This window comes from Coregonus clupeaformis, unplaced genomic scaffold (assembly GCF_020615455.1).
Source record: "Coregonus clupeaformis isolate EN_2021a unplaced genomic scaffold, ASM2061545v1 scaf0795, whole genome shotgun sequence".
Classification (NCBI taxonomy): domain Eukaryota; kingdom Metazoa; phylum Chordata; class Actinopteri; order Salmoniformes; family Salmonidae; genus Coregonus; species Coregonus clupeaformis.
The window spans coordinates 136,871-153,705 of NW_025534250.1; the positions used below are offsets into that span (position 1 = coordinate 136,871).

At 45.1% G+C, this 16,835-nt stretch overlaps 1 protein-coding gene across 1 annotated transcript; it reads left to right on the forward strand.

Moving 5' to 3' along the window:
* The first annotated feature begins 4,964 nt into the window (after positions 1 to 4,964).
* LOC123485675 lies at positions 4,965 to 7,818 on the forward strand. Its single transcript, XM_045216774.1, has 2 exons — positions 4,965 to 5,821; positions 6,198 to 7,818. The coding sequence occupies exons 1-2, from the start codon at positions 5,284 to 5,286 to the stop codon at positions 6,605 to 6,607; spliced, it is 948 nt and encodes a 315-aa protein (XP_045072709.1). The 5' UTR covers positions 4,965 to 5,283; the 3' UTR covers positions 6,608 to 7,818.
* The last annotated feature ends 9,017 nt before the right edge of the window (positions 7,819 to 16,835 follow it).

Here is a 16,835-nt window from a genome sequence, read left to right on the forward strand (position 1 = left end):
TGGTGACACGTGGTCTGCCGTTGTGAGGCCGGTTGTATGTACTGCCAAATTCTCCAGAACGACGTTGAAGGTGGCTTATGGTAGAGAAATTAACATTGAATTCTCTGGTGGACATTCCTGCAATCAGCATGCCAATTGCACGCTCCCTCAAAACTTGAGACATCTGTGGCATTGTGTTGTGTGACAAAACCGCACATTTTAGAGTGGACTTTTATTGTCCCCAGCACAAGGTGCACCTGTGTAATGATCATGCTGTTTAATCAGCTTCTTGATATGCCACACCTGTCAGGTGGATGGATTACCTTGGCGAAATGCTCCTGAACAGGGGTGCAAGTTTGTGCATAAAATTGGCGAGAAATAAGCTTGTGCATATGGAACATTTCTGGGATCTTTTATTTCAGCTCATAAAACATGGGACCAACACTTGTTGCATTTAATATTTTTCTTCAGTATAATTTTAGGTCAATCAAGTTTTTCTGTAATACAATGGAGGCAGACTGTAGTTCAGATAGAGCCTGGTCAATCATGGGGGCAATAGAATACACGACAGTATCATCGGCATACAAATGCAGGTTATTGTTAATGTAAACAGTAATAAGTACAGGACCCAGAATCGGCCCCTGCGGGTAAAAAAATATGGGTTAATGATTCAGCAGTCGGGGGTCAGAGAGCTGCAGCAAAAATGGATCGAGCATATCAGCCCCAGTGGATTTTTTATTTTATTTTTACATCAATCTTAAGCGAGGCGTCTAGCACATCACAGATAGTAAATTCTTGAAATGAAAAAAAAGATTGACTAGAAGTTGACGGGTTAACCGTAGAGTCAGCTAGAGGCTAGCAGAGGGAGGAGCAGTCCATGGACTGACCAGGGTCAATTAAACCACCGTTTCTCTCAAATAAAAAGCCTGTCGAGATAAAATGATGATAAAATTATTCTCAGTTATGATGCCAGAGTCAGACAGAACTTGCTTAGGCAGGGAAGAAGAGGGATTTGTACGCTTCAGTGCATTTACTGTTTTCCAACATTTAGAAGGATCACCAGCAGAGTCAGAGATAGAGCTTAAAAAGTAGCTTGATTTAGCTTTCTTAATCGAGATAGTACATCTGTTTTCTCAATTGTCTGAAAGATTGCCAGTCCACAACAGTCAGTTTTCCTTGCTTTGGACCAATTCAGATTTCTCATCTGAATTACCTCAGAAGAAAACCAGGGGTTTGATCTATCTTTGACTATGAATTGTTTAAAAGGGGCGTGTTTATCTGCCAGAGGAATAAATATGGAGGATAAATGTTCTAGAGCCAACTCCGGGTACAGGGATACAGAAGACCGTGGCTAAATCAGAGTAGAACATGTCATGTAAAAACCCTTGAGAGAACTTTAAAAAATGTATCTCTAATACTATAGGACAATGATCACTGACATCATATGCAAATACTCCACTAGACAAATATTTATGGGGGTTATTAGTAAGAATTAAATAAATCAATGAGGAGTTAACAGGGTTTTTCACATTTAGCCGTGTGGGTTTTGAGATCAATTGAGTCAGATTAAAATCAATGCATACAGTATACTCTTAAATTGATCTGAGGCCGGGGATTGATCCAGATTACAATCCTCTAAAATGACCCACTGAGGACAGAAAAGGTGTTAAACACTCAGATATAGCAACATTAGCATCACCATGGCAGCAGGGGGCGGTAAATCCCTCAGATATAGCACCATTAGCATCACCATGGCAGCAGGGGGCGGTAAATCCCAGCAACAAATAAATGTGTATTCTGGTTTATGGACACATCTACAAACAGGAGCTCAAATTTCTTGGGAACATAGATATTTAAAGATTGGGACACCATGAAATTAGATTTGACATACAGTGAGGGAAAAAAGTATTTGATCCCCTGCTGATTTTGTATGTTTGTCCACTGACAAAGACATGATCAGTCTATAATTTTAATGGTAGGTTTATTTGAACAGTGAGAGACAGAATAACAAAATCCAGAAAAACGCATGTCAAAAATGTTATAAATTCATTTGCATTTTAATGAGGGAAATAAGTATTTGACCCCTCTGCAAAACATTACTTAGTACTTGGTGGCAAAACCCTTGTTGGCAATCACAGAGGTCAGACGTTTCTTGTAGTTGGCCACCATGAGATTTAAAGTCAGAGGGGTATTCAGGTCATTGCCACCAGAGTTAACAGGCATACGGTCATCTGCAGCTATTTGTTGAATGAGCTGAGACATTGCCAAGGTCCCTGGCCAACCACGTGAGAGCAGAGCAAACTGAGCATTTGACAGACCTCCCCCAAGTCGCTGGATTCAGGGGCTGGGGCGGGAACTGGGAGAGCAGTGTTGGCAGAGCTAAGTCCACCCTGCATCATGTGGTGCACTTCCCTCGACAGTGTTCTGCCAGACCCTAGGGTAGTGGTCAGTGCTGTGTAGAGCTGGGCTGAGTTGAAGTGGGCCAGGTCTGGTTGAGAGTACACTGTCAGTAGTGGGACACCAGCATTTAGCCATCTGGTGTCTGGGGAATAGTCTCCTATCTTCCAGATACTGGGGAATAGTCTCCTATCTTCCAGATACTGGGGAATAGTCTCCTATCTTCCAGATACTGGGGAATAGTCTCCTATCTTCCAGATACTGGGGAATAGTCTCCTATCTTCCAGATACTGGGAATAGTCTCCTATCTTCCAGATACTGGGGAATAGTCTCCTATCTTCCAGATACTGGGGAATAGTCTCCCTATCTTCCAGATACTGGGAATAGTCTCCTATCTTCCAGATACTGGGGAATAGTCTCCTATCTTCCAGATACTGGGGAATAGTCTCCTATCTTCCAGATACTGGGGAATAGTCTCCTATCTTCCAGATACTGGGGAATAGTCTCCTATCTTCCAGATACTGGGGAATAGTCTCCTATCTTCCAGATACTGGGGAATAGTCTCCTATCTTCCAGATACTGGGGAATAGTCTCCTATCTTCCAGATACTGGGGAATAGTCTCCTATCTTCCAGATACTGGGGAATAGTCTCCTATCTTCCAGATACTGGGGAATAGTCTCCTATCTTCCAGATACTGGGGAATAGTCTCCTATCTTCCAGATACTGGGGAATAGTCTCCTATCTTCCAGATACTGGGGAATAGTCTCCTATCTTCCAGATACTGGGAATAGTCTCCTATCTTCCAGATACTGGGGAATAGTCTCCTATCTTCCAGATACTGGGGAATAGTCTCCTATCTTCCAGATACTGGGGAATAGTCTCCTATCTTCCAGATACTGGGGAATAGTCTCCTATCTTCCAGATACTGGGGAATAGTCTCCTATCTTCCAGATACTGGGGAATAGTCTCCTATCTTCCAGATACTGGGGAATAGTCTCCTATCTTCCAGATACTGGGGAATAGTCTCCTATCTTCCAGATACTGGGGAATAGTCTCCTATCTTCCAGATACTGGGGAATAGTCTCCTATCTTCCAGATACTGGGGAATAGTCTCCTATCTTCCAGATACTGGGGAATAGTCTCCTATCTTCCAGATACTGGGGAATAGTCTCCTATCTTCCAGATACTGGGGAATAGTCTCCTATCTTCCAGATACTGGGGAATAGTCTCCTATCTTCCAGATACTGGGGAATAGTCTCCTATCTTCCAGATACTGGGAATAGTCTCCTATCTTCCAGATACTGGGGAATAGTCTCCTATCTTCCAGATACTGGGGAATAGTCTCCTATCTTCCAGATACTGGGGAATAGTCTCCTATCTTCCAGATACTGGGGAATAGTCTCCTATCTTCCAGATACTGGGGAATAGTCTCCTATCTTCCAGATACTGGGGAATAGTCTCCTATCTTCCAGATACTGGGAATAGTCTCTATCTTCCAGATACTGGGGAATAGTCTCCTATCTTCCAGATACTGAGAATAGTCTCCTATCTTCCAGATACTGGGGAATAGTCTCCTATCTTCCAGATACTGGGGGAATAGTCTCCTATCTTCCAGATACTGGGGAATAGTCTCCTATCTTCCAGATACTGGGGAATAGTCTCCTATCTTCCAGATACTGGGGAATAGTCTCCTATCTTCCAGATACTGGGGAATAGTCTCCCTATCTTCCAGATACTGGGGAATAGTCTCCTATCTTCCAGATACTGGGGAATAGTCTCCTATCTTCCAGATACTGGGGAATAGTCTCCTATCTTCCAGATACTGGGGAATAGTCTCCTATCTTCCAGATACTGGGGAATAGTCTCCTATCTTCCAGATACTGGGGAATAGTCTCCTATCTTCCAGATACTGGGGAATAGTCTCCTATCTTCCAGATACTGGGGAATAGTCTCCTATCTTCCAGATACTGGGGGAATAGTCTCCTATCTTCCAGATACTGGGGAATAGTCTCCTATCTTCCAGATACTGGGGAATAGTCTCCTATCTTCCAGATACTGGGGAATAGTCTCCTATCTTCCAGATACGGGGGAATAGTCTCCTATCTTCCAGATACTGGGGAATAGTCTCCTATCTTCCAGATACTGGGGAATAGTCTCCTATCTTCCAGATACTGGGGAATAGTCTCCTATCTTCCAGATACTGGGGAATAGTCTCCTATCTTCCAGATACTGGGGAATAGTCTCCTATCTTCCAGATACTGGGGAATAGTCTCCTATCTTCCAGATACGGGGGAATAGTCTCCTATCTTCCAGATACTGGGGAATAGTCTCCTATCTTCCAGATACTGGGGAATAGTCTCCCTATCTTCCAGATACTGGGAATAGTCTCCTATCTTCCAGATACTGGGGAATAGTCTCCTATCTTCCAGATACTGGGGAATAGTCTCCTATCTTCCAGATACTGGGGAATAGTCTCCTATCTTCCAGATACTGGGGAATAGTCTCCTATCTTCTAGATACTGGGGAATAGTCTCCTATCTTCCAGATACTGGGGAATAGTCTCCTATCTTCCAGATACTGGGGAATAGTCTCCTATCTTCCAGATACTGGGGAATAGTCTCCTATCTTCCAGATACTGGGGAATAGTCTCCTATCTTCGAGGGTACCTGGGCTTTTACCTGGCTGATGGGGTGAAGGCTGCACTGAGCTCAGGGGTATCTGATCTTCCACCAGGCTGATGGGGCTGCTCTGTTGGTGTCAAGGTCAGAAGCTGCTGATGGAGGGCGTCATGTCCCTGTCTCTCTGCTGCACCTCCACCTCCACTACACACAGCTCCTCTTGGAGGGCATCATGTCTCTCTGCTGCACCTCCACCTTCACTACACACAGCTCCTCTTGGAGGGCATCATGTCTCTCTGCTGCACCTCCACCTTCACTACACACAGCTCCTCTTGGAGGGCATCATGTCTCTCTGCTGCACCTCCACCTTCACTACACACAGCTCCTCTTGGAGGGCATCATGTCTCTCTGCTGCACCTCCACCTTCACTACACACAGCTCCTCTTGGAGGGCATCATGTCTCTCTGCTGCACCTCCACCTTCACTACACACAGCTCCTCTTGGAGGGCATCATGTCTCTCTGCTGCACCTCCACCTTCACTACACACAGCTCCTCCTGGAGGGCATCATGTCTCTCTGCTGCACCTCCACCTTCACTACACACAGCTCCTCTTGGAGGGCATCACTGCTGCACCTCCACCTCCACTACACACAGCTCCTCTTGGAGGGCATCATGTCTCTCTGCTGCACCTCCACCTCCACTACACACAGCTCCTCTTGGAGGGCATCATGTCTCTCTGCTGCACCTCCACCTTCACTACACACAGCTCCTCTTGGAGGGCATCATGTCTCTCTGCTGCACCTCCACCTTCACTACACACAGCTCCTCTTGGAGGGCATCACTGCTGCACCTCCACCTTCACTACACACAGCTCCTCTTGGAGGGCATAATGTCTCTCTGCTGCACCTTCACTACACACAGCTCCTCTTGGAGGGCATCATGTCTCTCTGCTGCACCTCCTCCACCTCCACTACACACAGCTCCTCTTGGAGGGCATCATGTCTCTCTGCTGCACCTCCACCTCCACTACACACAGCTCCTCTTGGAGGGCATCATGTCTCTCTGCTGCACCTCCACCTTCACTACACACAGCTCCTCTTGGAGGGCATCATGTCTCTCTGCTGCACCTCCACCTCCACTACACACAGCTCCTCTTGGAGGGCATAATGTCTCTCTGCTGCACCTTCACTACACACAGCTCCTCTTGGAGGGCATCATGTCTCTCTGCTGCACCTCCACCTTCACTACACACAGCTCCTCTTGGAGGGCATCATGTCTCTCTGCTGCACCTCCACCTCCACTACACACAGCTCCTCTTGGAGGGCATCATTGGACTGTGGCATTTGTTCAGTGTGCTGTCTCAACTTCTGTCTTGACTGTTCTATTGAAGCTCGGCTCTCCTGGAAATGCCTCAACTCTTCCATCAGCGTCTGGACAGTGTCACATTGTTGTTTGCGCTCCCTGAATTCTATAATCTCCACTTCAAGTAGGGAGAGGCAGTTCTGGATTCGTTTCACAGATAATGTTTCTGTTGTGCTCACAGCTGCTACAGGTGAGGGAGGGAGTGATGTACTGTGGGAATCCTGTTTTGGGAGTTGCAGGCGTTGTTAGTGGAGACATATCAGTTTTTAGTTCATCATCCACTAGAGGTTCAAACAGCTCTACACTGACCTCAGAGCCTTGGATCATTACTGTTTCGTTATTATATACAGTGTATATTAATATAACATTTTGGGGTTGTGTCCACATACAATTGTCTCATGGTCTTGTTTCCAGACATTTTAAGATGTTTGTTTGCCTTGCACAGGGCTGCATGCCAAGCATTTTGGACGTTCAGTGAAAAAGAGAAGATCCACCTTGATTTCTTTGTCTTTTTGTTGCATAGAGTCTGCTGTTAGGGTCTCTGGGTGCTCTTCTAAAACCGTTGCTGTATATGTTTCCTCCCTGCTTCACTGGCAATACCTTCTGCATATTGGATCGCAAGGTTGCTGTGTTTGGGGCTGATAAATGTATCCATCTTAGTTGATTACAGCTGGATTCAGTATATTTTACAGCTGGTTTGTACTTGGCTAGTTGTAGCTAGGCGTTTTGGAATGGAAACAAAGCCTACCTTTCTTGTTTTCTGTCTGAATTGTTTTCTCTTGCTTGTGTAAGTTTAGTGTAAGATTAGGTACTAGTTTAGGTACTAGTTTAGGTACTAGTTTTCATGTCCTTTGTCCTGTCCTTTTTGTTATTTGTTAGCTCGTTTTTTTTAGCTAACAGCAGGTAGCCAGTAGCTAGAAACTCTTAGCAACTCCCTAGCAACATGTAAACAACTGTTAGCTTGTTAGCTATCCAGTTGCGTTGTCAAGCTTGTTAGCTATCCAGTCGAGTTATCAAGCTTGTTAGCTATCCAGTCGAGTTATCAAGCTTGTTAGCTATCCAGTCGAGTTATCAAGCTTGTTAGCTTGTTAGCTATCCAGTTGAGTTATCAAGCTTGTTAGCTATCCCATTGAGTTATCAAGCTTGTTAGCTATCCAGTTGAGTTATCAAGCTTGTTAGCTATCCCGTTGAGTTATCAAGCTTGTTAGCTATCCCGTTGAGTTATCAAGCTTGTTAGCTATCCAGTTGAGTTATCAAGCTTGTTAGCTATCCAGTTGAGTTATCAAGCTTGTTAGCTATCCCGTTGAGTTATCAAGCTTGTTAGCTTGTTAGCTATCCAGTTGAATTATCAAGCTTGTTAGCTTGTTAGCTATCCAGTTGAGTTATCAAGCTTGTTAGCTATCCCGTTGAGTTATCGTGGTCCTCTGTAGCTCAATTGGTAGAGCACGGCGCTTGTAACGGCAGGGTAGTGGATTCGATCCCCGGGACCACCCATACGTAAAAATGTATGCACACATGACTGTAAGTCGCTTTGGATAAAAGCGTCTGCTAAATGGCATATTATTATTATTATTATCAAGCTTGTTAGCTATCCAGTTGAGTTATGTAGCTTGTTAGCTATCCAGTTGCGTTATGTAGCTTGTTAGCTATCCAGTTGAGTTATGTAGCTTGTTAGCTATCCAGTTGCGTTATGTAGCTTGTTAGCTATCCAGTTGAGTTATGTAGCTTGTTAGCCATCCAGTTGAGTTATGTAGCTTGTTAGCTATCCAGTTGAGTTATGTAGCTTGTTAGCTATCCAGTTGAGTTATGTAGCTTGTTAGCTATCCAGTTGAGTTATGTAGCTTGTTAGCTATCCAGTTGCGTTATGTAGCTTGTTAGCTATCCAGTTGAGTTATGTAGCTTGTTAGCCATCCAGTTGAGTTATTGTTACGAACCCCGTGGCTCTAAACATCTAGGGTGGATGGACATGAGACCCGTAACATAAATTCATGTAAATTATAAGTGTGACATGGAATAGTAGAGACAAATAAGACACAAAACTACTATGAACTACCGTCAAACACAAAGTGTTTATTTATGAACACACGGTAAGGGTTTGGGAAAAAGGGCTGAGCAGGACCCAAGAAATGAAACAATAGTGTAAAACCCCCTAAACTGATCTAGCCTGCCTAAAGAACCGCTGAGCTACTGCTACCATACAAAAAATACAGTGGGTGGTCCGCTCAGGTCTAACTGGTGTTTATAGACAGATTTCTTCCCTACGGGTAATGTAAGCCCAAGTGGGCAACTAGCTTAAACTCCCCTTTTCCCAAAAACACACAAAGCTACTAAACAGGGTAATCAGCAATTTAGTGCGTACACAACACACAGGACACCACAGTATCCATACTCACATATGGCAAAAAGTCTCTCTCTTGCAACAAACACAAGTCTGGTTTTATACAATGGGCTGTGTGATTCAACAAACGAGTAACAGGTGGTGCTATTCACAGGAATGTTCACTGATTGGTCCCAATCAGCTGAGACACCTCAACGACCACCAATCAGGAACATACAGGACACCTGTGATTAGGGCAGAAAGAGTAGAAACACACAAAACACAGGATACCTGTATCCGTAACACTCCCCACCCTTAAAAGAGCAAACCAAAATGGTTTATGCACACACGATCCATCACAACACCCAAAATTCAATAATCCTCCTGCCGGGATAACCAAAAAAAACCTAGATCATTACACACACGAGACAAAGCATCTGCCAACACATTATCTAACCCTTTTTGTGGCGGATCTCCAAATTATAATTTTGCATTTCGACAAGTGCCCAACGCATAAGGCGTTGGTTCTGGTTGTACATCCGGTGGAGAAAAACTAAGGGGTTATGGTCAGTATACACTTTACTGGTAATGCACTGGAACCAACATAAACTTCAAGTACTGTAGAGCTAACAACAAAGCTAGAGCTTCTTGTTCAATGGTGGAATAGTTTGTCTGACATTTGTTAAATTTCCGTGAAAAATAACAGACAGGATGGTCCACTCCACTCTGGTCTTGCTGCAGTAGAACAGCACCAGCACCTCTGGCACTTGCATCTACCTCCAGTTTAAACGGCCGTTCAAAATCTGGCGCAGCAAGAACAGGAGTACTACACAAGAGTGCCTTTAGCAGTGTTGAAAGCAGTACAACAATCTTCAGACCATACAAATTTCCTCGCCCGGACTGAGCAAATCCAAGTTAATGGAGCAACTCATGAGAGAAATTTTTACAGAAACTACGGTAGTAGCCAACCATCCCTAAAAAAGCGGCGTAGCTCTCTTCTGGTGGTAGGTGCGGGAAATGCGTCTATAGCTGAGACCTTGGCATCTACAGGGCGCACCTGACCATGGCCGGACCTGTTTACCCAGATAAGTAACAGTGGCCTTCCCAAACTCGCACTTTGCTAAGTTCAGGGTTGAGAAGCGGTTGCTAGACGTTCACACACTACCCCTTAGAGTGTTAACATGATCCAGACCACTCAGTTGAATAAATGACCAGATCATCAAGGTAAGCCACTACAATTAGGAACTCCAGCCAATACTGTGTTACAACCAGGCGTTGGAAAGTGGCTGGTGCGTTCGCATCCCAAATGCCATGACAGCATATTGTAGGAAGTGATCTGGGGTCACAAAGGCAGAGATGTCGGAGGCACGTGGGGTTAACGGACCTGCCGTAACTTAGAAGATCTAGTTTGGTTACATAAGTAGCAGCACCAACAGTATCTACAGTCATCCAGTCTGGGTAACGGGAACGAGTCGGGCACTGTGACAGCATTGACTTTCCGATAGTCCGTACATAATCTGGATGTCCCATCAGGTTTAGGAACCAGATATGCCGGAGAACTCCAAGGACTTGAACTTGGCATAGCCAGGTTATTCTCCAGCAAATAACCGACTCTCACCCCTCATTATCTTTCTCTGTGACGTTGACACGATAAGGATGTTGCTTGATAGGTGCAGCGTTTCCAACATTAATGTCATGTTCTAACACATTTGTACATGTAGGAACATCATTAAAAAGACATGGAAAGCTGTGTAACAGTCTCACAATCTCATCTGACCGTCTGTCCGTTAAATGAATCAGGCTTGACAGCGGAGAGACAGCAGCATCTCTGAATTGGGCACTAGCACACTGCTGCTGAGTATTGCGCAACTCCAAACCATCTCCGTCCCAACATTAACATGACCTCCCACTACAGCCATAGGCAGCAACAGAGACAGCCGTTCGGCCAGTTTCTGGACTGTCTACCTGAGTGACGGGTCTGTTGTGGTATGTCTTCACCATGTTAGCGTGGCACACACGAGATTGGCGTTTTTCTATCAGGAGTCTGTATCACATAGTCAGTTTCAGTTAGTTTCTTTTCAATGACATAAGGACCAGAGAAACGCGTGCTGACAATGGCGCTCCTGGCACAGGCAACAACACAAGAACTCGGTCACCTGGCTGCAGTGAACGAAACAGCTCTGTGTGTCATGAGTAGTCGTTTCATCCGTTTCTGTGAGGGAGACAGCGCCCCTTTGCTGGAAGCACAGGCAGCATGTAGGCGCTCACGAGCGACTAACGTAGTCCAACACATTTTCTTTCACACAACTCTTGTGACAAAAACTGATCCTTAAGGACTTTCATAGGTCCTCTCATGGTGTGTCCAAACACCAGTTCAGCTGGGCTGAACCTAGGGATTCCTGTACTGTCTCACGGACAGCAAACAATACTAGAGGAACTCCCTCGTCCCAATCTTTCTCAGATTCCAAGCAATGTTTACGGAGCATAGACTTTGGTCTGATGCTAACGTTCAAGCGCACCCTGAGACTCTGGGTGATATGCGCTTGACACACGTGTGTAACTGACAAGGATTTTAACACTTGTTTTGAAAAGGTTAGAAAGAAATTCGTACCCTGATCAGTTTGTATCACCTTAGGTAATCCAAAAGTTGAGAAGAATTTGATCAACGCTTTACTCACCACCGAGCAGTAATCCTTCGCAGAGGAATGGCCTCTGGGTACCTGGTGGCCAGCACACATAATTGTCAACATAAACTGGTTACCAGATTTTGTTTTCGGTAATGGTCAACACAATCAACCATCACATGTTCGAATGGTTCACCTATGGCCGGTATGGGACAAAGAGCAGGGGAAATAACCTGGTTCGGTTTCCCAACTACTTGACAGGTGTGGCAAGTCCGACAGAACTGAGCCACATCTTGTTTTAAGCCAGGCCAAAGAAATGTCGTCAAAACTCGATCATAAGTCTTGGTGACTCCCAGATGTCCGGACCACTGGTGATCATGAGCGGGATAAAATTTGTCGAAAGGCTGTAGGAATCACTATTTGGTAAACAACATTCCAATCTCCACGCCAGCGCAACATGGGAGGTCCATTTCTATGAGGAGATTACCATCAATGAAGTATGCCATGTTTTTCTTCTTTAGCTTCGTCCTCTGGGACAACACTAGAAAAACATTTAGCCAGGCTAATGTCAACCTGTTGGTTAGCGATCAGCTGCTCACGAGTAACTGGTAACTGTATTGCCTCAGCAACCAGTTCCACATCCTTCTTCCTTTCTCTGGGCTGTTGGTCAGACTGCCCAGCTTACGCAGAGGTAGCACCCGAACTATCCTCTGGGTCACACTCTCTGAATAGAATCGTGTCTGACAAATCTCTACCACTTCACTCTTCTGTCGTGCTTGAGCACGTGTGACAGCCACAAGCGGGAACACATCTGGATAACCCTGTGCCAGCTCCTCGGAGAGAGACTGGTCACTTTTATCCAATACCTCAATATGGGTATTACCTTTCCTCCGGCAATATCGTTGCCCATTATAAAGGTCACCCCTTTACTGCAACATCGGACGACGCCAACTCTGAACAATCCACTGACTAACTCAGAGTGTACGTTCACAAAGTGACAATGGCACTGGGACCAAACCCATTTCAATTCCTTGTACTAACACACTGGAACCACAATGTTGTTATTAGACAAGGGCAACACATCAGCTAGTATGAGCGACTGCGCCGCATCAGTATCTCTGAAGATTCTAACTGGACACGAGACGCTTCATCATCTGATATAGAAACAAACCCCTCAAAAATGAACGGTTCATAACTGTGATCTGGGACAGGGACTTTCAAACCACATTCACTATGAGGCCTCTGTCTTGATTCCGGCCTTACAACCGTCTGAATCAGCCCAACACCCGTTGGCGGCCTGGCGTGCTGAGGCATCCCGGTTTGCGTTTTTAGCAGAAAGCAATCATTAACTATATGTCCCACCTTATGACAATAGAAACAGTGACGCACATCTTTTGGGCGTGCTGGATGTACTCCTGATGGACTAGGACTAGAAGTTAGCAACTCGCAGCCCGGCTCTCCGTGCGAGCGAAAACACGCTCTTATCGTCAACTACAAACTCGTCTGCCAATACAGACGCTCGACAGTGAGGATACTTTCTGTTCGTTCAGATAAACTACAATGCGTTCGGTGAAGCAATTTTTTAAACTCTTCTAACAAGATTAACTCCCGTAGAGAGTTAAAATCAGTTACTCTTACTAGCACTGTGCCATTTGTCAAACAGATTTCCTTTGTCTCTAGCAAACTCACATAAGTCTGAGTAGGAGACTTTTTATGAGACCTAAATCTCTGTCGATATGCCTCAGGAACAAGCTCATAGGGCACGAAGAACAGTAGCTTTGACCACCTCATAATTCAAACTGTCTTCAAGAGGTAGCGCCAAGAACCTCTTGGGCTTTACCTGTTAGCTTACACTGAAGTAATAGGCACCACCTCGTCCGGGCCATTTCAATGCTACCGCTATACGTTCAAAACACTGAAATAGGAATCAACCTCTGACTCCCTGAACACAGGTACCAAGGTGATCTGCTACTAATATCAAACGTAGCAGATGACACAGCTGGTGAGGATGGCTCAGCTAGCAGGCATAGTATTGCAGAGACTAACCTCGCTGTTTCTGCCTCTAGTTCCATTTTACGCTATCGCCAGTTCTTGATCAAGCCTACGCGTCTCCAGTTCTTGATCAAGCCTACGCGTCTCCAGTTCTTGATCAAGCCTCTGCTCTCAGTTCCATCTTTACGCGTCTCCTGTTCTATCTTACGCGTCTCCTGTTCTGCCTTACGCGTCTCCTGTTCTGCCTCTAGCTCCATTTTACGCATCTCCAGCTTGTCTTGCCTGATTTGAGCCCGCTCTTCCGCCTCCATTTGGAGCCGCGTCGAGCGGACATCGATCCTGGCATCACTGTCAGTCAGTGGGGGAGAGAGAGTGGGTCATAACGGGCAATGTGGCTGGAGCCTTAGCCTCGGTCCTCAGACACTGATGGGCTTACAGAAACATCAACCACATCCCCTACAGGAGCAGCAGACTCAGGCGGCGGTAACTCAAGCACTCGCACTCGTTTAACATATCTTCTTTACTTCCCTAACTTCTGCTTTCACTATACCCCTCGTATGGGTACAGAAAAAGTGGTCAGCCAAAGCCTGTAGATCCACTCTAGACAATTCTCAAAAATCTCCCACGTAGGGTTTTCCAAAAATGCTTCCAAATCAAAAGTAGCTATCCTACTAACTACGAGCCGGTCGACTACTGAACACACACAAAAAAAAACAGGTAGTTACAGCTGCTAAGCCAACACTGAACCAGACACTTACTAATTTGCACGAGTAGCATGGGATAGATCCCCGGACGAGCCCCCACTTTATGTTACGAACCCGTGGCTCTAAACATCTAGGGTGGATGGACATGAGACCCGGCAACATAAATTCATGTAAATTATAAGTGTGACCTGGAACAGTGAGAACCAAAATGACACAACTACCATGAACTACCATCAAACACAAAGTGTTTGTTACTGTGCTACGGATACAGGTATACCTGTGTTGTGTGTTTCTTCTTCTGCCCTAATCACAGGTGTCCTGTATGTTCCTGATTGGTGGTCGTTGAGGTGTCTGCTGATTGGACCAATCAGTGAACATTCCTGTGAATACACCACCTGTTACTGCGTTTTTGTTCAATCACACATTCCATTTTATAAACACCGACTTGGAGAGAGAGAGCTTTGCCATATGTGAGTATGGACACGGTGGTGTCCCTGTGTGTTGTGTACTAGCTAGTTGCTGATTACCCTGTTTGGTAGTTTTTTGTGTCTTTTTTGGGAAAAGGGGGTTTGCTAGGTGCCGCTTGGCGTCATTCCGTAGGAAGAAATCTGTCTATAAACACCAGTTAGACGGACGGACCACCCACCGTAGTTTTTGTATGGTAGCAGTAGCTCTGTGGTTCTTTAGGTAGGCTAGATCAGTTTAGGGGTTTTACACTGTTTCATTTCTTGGGTCCTACCAGCCCTTTTTTTTCCCAAACCCTTACCGTGTTTATTTATGAACACACGGTAAGGGTTTGGAAAAAGGGCTGAGCAGGACCCAAGAAATGAAACAATAGTGTAAACCCCTAAACTGATCTAGCCTGCCTAAAGAACCGCTAGGCTACTGCTACCATACAAAAATACAGTGGGTGGTCCAGGTCTAACTGGTGTTTATAGACAGATTTCTCTACGGGTAATGTACGCCCAAGGGCAACTAGCTTAAACTCCCCTTTTCCCAAAACACACAAAGCTACTAAACAGGGTAATCAGCAATTTAGTGCGCGTACTAACACACAGGACACTACAGTATCCATACTCACATATGGCAAAAAGTCTCTCTCTCTTGCAACAAACACAGAGTCTGGTTTTATACAATGGGCTGTGTGATTCAACAAACGAGTAACAGGTGGTGCTATTCGCAGGAATGTTCACTGATTGGTCCAATCAGCAGACACCCAACGACACCAATCAGGAACATACAGGACACCTGTGATTAGGCAGAAGGAGAGCAAACACACAAGAACACAGGATACCTGTATCCGTAACAGTTAACTGTAGCTTGTTAGCTATCCAGTTGAGTTATGTAGCTTGTTAGTTATCCAGTTGAGTTATGTAGCTTGTTAGCTATCCAGTTGAGTTATGTAGCTTGTTAGCTATCCAGTTGAGTTATGTAGCTTGTTAGCTATCCAGTTGAGTTATGTAGCTTGTTAGCTTGTTAGCTATCCAGTTATAATAATAATAATAATAATAATAATAATAATAATAATAATAATAATATATAATAATATGCCATTTAGCAGACACTTTTATCCAAAGCGACTTACAGTCATGTGTGCATACATTTTTATGTATGGGTGGTCCCGGGGATCGAACCCACTACCCTGGCGTTACAAGTGCCGTGCTCTACCAATTGAGCTACAGAGGACCACAGTTATCAGGATAAAAGATGCATTCTCTTCTTCTGATGTTATATTCTCAGTCCTTCTTCCTTTATCTTTCACTCACTTGTTTTTCGCAAATGTACTCTTCCTCTAAATTATTTGAAATATGATATATAATACTAATAATAATATAATTATATTAATAATATGATACTAGATTTTAGGAGCTCATCATTTTACCAGCTGCTCTTGGAACTCGCTCTCTCTCTCTCTCTCTCTCTCTCTCTCTCTCTCTCTCTCTCTCTCTCTCTCTCTCTCTCTCTCTCTCGCTCTATGTTCTCTCTCTCGCTCTACTGCTCTCTCTCTCTCACTTCTCTCTCTCTCGCTCTCTCTCTCTCTCTCTCGCTCTACTGCTCTCTCTCGCTCTACTCTCTCTCTCTCTCTCTCTCTCTCTCGCTCTACTGTCTCTCTCTCTCTCTCGCTCTACTGCTCTCTCTCTCTCTCTCTCTCTCTCTACTGCTCTCTCTCTCTCTCTCGCTCTACTGCTCTCTCTCTCTCTTTCTCTCTCTCTACTGCTCTCTCTCTCTCTCTCTCTCTCTCTCTCTCTCTCTCTCTCTCTCTCTACTGCTCTCCTCTCTCTCTTGCTCTACTGCTCTCTCTCTCTCTCTCTCCTCTAGCCTCTCTCTCTCTCTCTACTTCTCTCTCTCTCTACCTCTACTGCTCTCTCTCTCTCTCTCTCTCTCTCTACTTCTCTCTCTCTACCTCTACTGCTCTCTCTCTCTCTATCTCTCTCTCTCTCTCTCTCTCTCTCTCTCTCTCTCTCTCGGCTCTACTGCTCTCTCTCTCTCTCTCTCTACTGCTCTCTCTCTCTACTGCTCTCTCTCTCTCTCTCTACTCTCTCTCTCTCTCTCTCTCTCTCTCTACTTCTCTCTCTCTCTCTACTGCTCTCTCTCTCTCTACTTCCTCTCTCTCTACCTCTACTGCTCTCTCTCTCTCTCTCTCTCTCTCTCTCTCTCTCTCTCTCTCTCTCTACTCTCTCTCTCTACTCTCTCTCTCTCTCTCTCTCTCTCTCTCTCTCTCTCTCTCTCTCTCTCTCTCTCTCTCTACTCTCTCTCTCTCTCTCTCTCTCTCTCTCTCTCTCTCTCTCTCTCTCTACTTCTCTCTCTCTAGCTCTACTGTCTCTCTCTCTCTCTCTCTC